Source organism: Cynoglossus semilaevis, chromosome 9, assembly GCF_000523025.1.
Source record: "Cynoglossus semilaevis isolate Cse_v1.0 chromosome 9, Cse_v1.0, whole genome shotgun sequence".
NCBI classification, from domain to species: domain Eukaryota; kingdom Metazoa; phylum Chordata; class Actinopteri; order Pleuronectiformes; family Cynoglossidae; genus Cynoglossus; species Cynoglossus semilaevis.
The window spans coordinates 4,561,648-4,567,366 of record NC_024315.1 but is presented as its reverse complement, the minus strand read 5'-3'; the positions used below and the strand labels follow the sequence as shown (position 1 = coordinate 4,567,366).

The 5,719-nt window shown below is 46.1% G+C and overlaps 1 protein-coding gene across 1 annotated transcript in view; it reads left to right on the top strand.

The window, feature by feature from the left end:
• Window positions 1–5,719, top strand: part of grin2ab (glutamate receptor, ionotropic, N-methyl D-aspartate 2A, b) — a 59,233-nt gene that overhangs the window by 41,213 nt on the left and 12,301 nt on the right. Inside the window, exons 8-10 of the mRNA XM_025058460.1 lie at window positions 708–920; window positions 2,597–2,711; window positions 2,800–3,002. Coding sequence (XP_024914228.1) covers window positions 708–920; window positions 2,597–2,711; window positions 2,800–3,002 — 531 coding nt within the window. The remainder of the gene's footprint in view (window positions 1–707; window positions 921–2,596; window positions 2,712–2,799; window positions 3,003–5,719) is intronic.

Genomic DNA, 5,719 nt, shown 5'->3' with positions numbered 1-5,719 from the left:
GAGGACTAACCAGCGTTAAACCCTCGCTCTGGTTACTGAAGGATTTCCTAACAGATAAAAACCACTTTGAATCCGGTTGATGTTCCTCCTCCCAGTTTATTGCCTTTTATTTTTCCCAGAATGCTGTTCACCTCCTCTGTTTCCATGAATCAGCGATGGTCGGTGAGGGAACGCTGAACGACCACACGGCCGTCTGATTAAATCAGAATTTCACACCGCAGCGTTGTTTTTATTGTGGTGGATCCACAGAGCAACACGTCCACTGTGACATCACTGTGACATCACTGTGACATCACTGTGACATCACTGAGGAACAGGGAGACCAGAACACCCACAGGCTTCATTAACCAACTTCTCTGAGCCCCCCCCCCACTGTGTTTTTATTAATAATTGACAGTAAAAACGTCTCCAAATATTTGTGCAGAGGTGAGAACTTTTTTTCCCTGCCGTGTTTTAAATCCCATTTATTTCCCTCCATGAACTGAGTCACGATATCAGGATTTTTTTTAATTAGACTAAGACTAAGACTAACTAGACTAAGATCCTAGTTAATAGAAACAGAACAAATAAACCGCTGCTCTTCATGTGTTCATTGATAACAGATACGTCCACTTTATTGATCCCCGGCCTGTAATGGCTCCAGGCAGCCACCGGGAGCAGCACCAACGCAGCGGTGTAATCCACCGTCTGTCGTTTCTTCTTCTCTGCTCTCAGATCTTTCCCCTGGGAATGATTTCCGTGTCCTATGACGACTGGGAATACCCGCTGGACACGAGGGTACGAGACGGCGTGAGCATCGTCTCCTCCGCCGCCACATCCATGCTGCGAGAGAAGGGCGAGCTGCCGGAGGCCCAGAGCAGCTGTTACAGCACGCCGTCGGACCGGAGCCCGGGCAAGCTCCCGCCAAGTGCCCTGCGCAGGTGTGTGTGTGTGTGTGTTTGTACATGTATTCCTGTCTTTGTAAAGACATTGATGAAGGTTTGAAGACGGACGTCCAGGCAGCGAAGGGTTAAACTCAAACAACAGCTCATTATTTTCTTCCTTTACTGAACGACAAAGAACTGAACCTCCAGACCTGCCCCGCTTTACATGGCTGTGGTAATAAGGTCCTCTCATTTACCCCGTGTGATCGTGTGTGTGTGTGTGTAAACACAGTCAGCAGCTTCAACGTCTTTGTTCTGTTTGTCCTTTTTAAAAAATGAGACACAACACCGTGTTTATGACGACCATTAAAAAGTTTATGATTTAAGATAAAAAACCGTGAGTTTCCGTGAACTTTTAATGAAGAATGAATCACTTTAATTGTGATTCATTCTTCATTGATCTCTGGTCTGTGGTTCTTCTGGACTCGACACCAGCACCGGTTGTTGTATTGTCACTCTGAACAGATTCCTCTGGTCCAATCAGAGCCTCGTCACCGCGTGAGCGTTCGCACGATGGAAATCTGAGTCGATCAGTTGCCGGAACAGCGCTCCACGGAGCGGCAGCAGCGGAGTTCATATTTACTGTAGAGACGGGCGTCGGCCACCGCGGCGTTTGACCTGATCTTAGCGTTTAATTTGGAACTGTCCTTTAAGTTTCTGATTTATCTTCAACCACAGCAGATCTGTGTGTGGAGAGAAACAGACTCTCACCAGTTACTGCCATTTTATTTATTGATTTATTCTGCCACGCCCCCTGCTGACGAGAAGACATAAAAGCCCACCTGTTAGAGTCTGAGGCTAATGATTCTTATGTTCTCCTACAGGTCGAACGGAGAACAGCACTACATTAACCTCCTGCACGTTGACTTCCTGTCACAGTGATGGAGTTTATGTATCAATCCATCACAGCCCAGCATGACCTCATGACCTCATGACCTCATGAACATCTGAGTGTTTACTGTGAGACGTCCATCCAGTGTCCTGTTAGATAACTGTCTGATCAATCAATCAATCAGTCAATCAATCAATCAATCACTCAATCAATCAATCAATCAATCACTCTTCCCACCCATCCGTCCGTCCGTCCGTCCGTCCCTACAGTCCGACCCCTGCGACTCCTGTGAAGTTCAGAAACATGTTTTTTCCGGTTGTGTTTCAGTTGTAAGTCGACGTCAGGCTGTGAACTTCAAAGGTCAAACAGAGATAAACATTCTCTCTTCAAACACGACATAATCCTTGAAGACCAAAGTGTTTCTGTTTCCCAAACAGATTCTTCCTTCAGACTTCTCACATTCTGGAAGGATGTTCCACGGCTGCGTGTGATTCTGATTCATTTACTCCTCTCTGCTGCTCCACTCTGGCGAGTGGGTAAACGTTTCACTGAGGGTGTGTGAGTGTGTGTGAGTGTGTGTGTGTGCGCGCGGGTGAGTAAGAGGGTGAGGGCAGCCGCGCTGCACCAGGGGTTTGTCTTTCTGCCGAATATCTGTGGAAAAATCGATGCCGAATGTTGACGAGCGAGAGATGTGGCCTCTGACTCTCCCCCCGCCTACACACAGATAAATGTGTGCGCACACACACACACACACGCACACGCGCTCAGTGGGTGAAGACGGCATTGATTTGAAGAGGAAACTTAAACTGTTGTTTCTCGTCCACTTCCTGCTGTGTTACAGACACATGATGCACGTTTGGAACGAGGGTCGCGACCTGTCCTTCACTCCCGACGGTTACCAGGCCAACCCCAAACTGGTCGTCATTGTCCTGAACAGTGAAAGGAAGTGGGAGAAGGTAACGTGAAGACACGTCTCTGACGAGAAGCCAGGAAGTTGAGATCACTGAATTAAACCGCGCTCGTCCTTTTGTCCCGCTGTGGCAGATGGGCCGCTGGGAAAACGGCACGCTGTCGCTCATGTTCCCCGTGTGGCCGCGGTATAACTCGCACGGAGACGAGGACGCCGACGAAAACCACCTCTCCATCGTCACCCTGGAGGAGAAGCCGTTCGTCATCGTGGACAACGTGGACATCCTCACCGGCACCTGCATGAGGAACTCAGTGCCCTGTCGCAAACACGTCAAAGAGTGAGTACTCACACACACACACACACACACTGATGGAGTCCCCCCCCCCGCTGACTGCTGCTGAACGGCAGCATTAGCGGGCTGGAGGACAGACGGTCATTTGTCCACAGGTGGAACGACATGTCAGTTGGACAGAGGGGGTGCTGTTTCTTCATCTCACACCCTGTAATCTGTCAATCGACCGCTCTGTACAGTCGCACTCCTCTCGCCGTCCATCAGGTGTCGCTCAGAGCCTTTTACCCTTTTGTTCTACAAACAGCCAGAGCCGGCCCACTCATCTGGACGTTATATAATAATGACTCATTGTCTGTTGGTCCATTAGACCCGACTCCGACGCTGGGCCGCTGCGCTACAGTCGGAGAACGCTGCTCCGTTTAAGAACCAGGAGGGAAAAATAATAACAACCAAATCTAATGGTTGTGGACTTTTACTGAACTTTGACAACATTCAAAAATATAAATAAAAAAAAAGATGAAACTCATCAACAGCCCCCCCTAGAGGTGGATAAAGGAGCAGCATTTTCCTGTCCTGTCTTTTTAAGGCAGTACATTTTATTACTTTACTTTGACTTTTTTTTACATCTTTTTACATTTTCAGGGGAGAAAATGTCTGTGTGTGTGTGTTTGTTTGTGTGTGTTTGTGTTTGTGTGGCATCGTAACATTTTAATCTCAACATTTGAAGTAATATTTTATCCTTTTTCTAGTAAAATAAAATATTTTATTATAATTATAAAATACATTATTTATTACAAGTTTTAACAAAAATGTGAAACAGGTTCAAATTATTTTTCTTTTTTTTTCCAAACAACACATTTTAGTTGTTATTCCAGTGGAAACACCTAGGTGGCACTGTAACGATGGAACAAACCTGTGTTTTTCACTGATCAAACACAAACAGCTGTGGATCAAACACAGGTCACGTCCTGTTAAATTAAATGGCTGCTACATTAGGTCTCACGTCCATAAATTAGTTTATATTTGGCACTAATTAGCTTTTCAATTAGCCTTTCAACGTGTGACATTTCCTCCTTTGATTTAAATGTTGACGCTCTCTCTCCTGTGAATTTAGACACTGGTTTTTCTGGCTTCCTCCAATTTTCTTGTCATTTTTATCTTTCATCTTCCATCTGGACCAAAATAGCCTCATAAAATATTCTGTTCTGGAGCCAAAGATAAATAATCACAATCCATCCAGGACGCCACAGCTCCTTCTTTGTTGCTCCTCTGACACTGGACTTTTCTCCACTGGTTCTAAATTCTGCTCCTGCCGTTCGTGGCTCCATGTGAAAAGTCCTTCCTGCTACAGATGGTTTTTACAGAACCTTGAAGTAACGGCACTGTTTTTGTTGTTAATTTAGTCAGTCAACGTAAACGTGAAACTAGGAATGAATTGAAATACGTTTTGATTTCAATTTTAGTAAACACAGGTCTGGACCTCAGGCAGGCCAGGTCAACCAGGTTCTGTTTCCACTTCAACCAGGTTTGAGTCTCAAATACGTCGTTACGGTTCAGAGTGAGTGACGTCGTCAGTTAAAAAAATCAGTCAGTGAATCCTTTCATCATTTTCACATCAAACAGACAAAGGAAAACAAAAGCAGTTAAAAGCCTGGATGTACAGTGTGGACGATTTGGCAGCCGTCAGAAATAAAGAATAACAATGACGAGATATTTATCAAATACACTCTGAAAACTTCCTCAAAGATTCTTCCTCACTGCCTTTGACATCTCTGCTGTTGCTCCAATTATCCGCTCCGTGCAGTCGCCTCGCTCCGAGCTGCTGCAGAGCTTCTCCTTCTCTCTCCTCCAGTTTGAGTCGCGGCTCATCCGTTAGCAGCCGCCGCTCAACTCTACACCAGGATTCACCAGGATTCACCAGGATTCACCAGGATTCACCAGGATTCACCAGGATTCACCAGGATTCTCTGGCTGTATTTGTCACGGGCCAAGTAGCCTGATGCTGTCGTGCTGGTGATTAATCACTGACCTCCACACCACCACAGAAATCCATCGTTTGTAAAGATTCTTCTAACGTCGGCCAATTACGTCGCTGTAAATTAAATAAATGTCAACGACGGCGATGGGAAATAATGTGAACCGGTGGAGATCGTCGTTAGATGAATTTCTTTTTCTCTCTCTTTGAATAAACAACGACTTCCACGTCGTTAGACTCAACCATNGGGGGGGCAAGAGGGGGGGGGCTGTACTGTCTGTGCGACCATGCTTTTACACGTGTGTGCGTGCGTGGAGTCCTCCATTAGCGCTCCATTTACTCATTCACCTTCACTGCGTGTGTGTGTACAGTATGTTTGCTGACAAAGTGTGTGACGTGAGTCGAACAGATGTGTGTGTGTGTGATTTCCTCAGGCGACTCGTCTTTGTCGCTGCGTGTGTGTGTGTGTGTGTGTGTGTGTGACACTAGGTCAGATCAGAGGCTCAGCTGGGAACGTCTTGGTATGTCTACACTAAGTGTGTTTTATACCACCCGGGGCAATTACCACACTCACACACACACACACACACACGCAGAGGTGATGATGGTCCCAGATCTTACCTCCTTTGATGTTTGGTTTCCTTGACAACCGTCTCTGTGAGTTCCTCTTTGAATTCTTTCTTTCTTCATTAACTTTCTCTTGTTTTTGTGTCAGCAAAAATAAATGTCGAGGAAAAAAAGGTCACGGAGAAGTTCCTTCAGTCGATACACACCACGTCACGCCCAC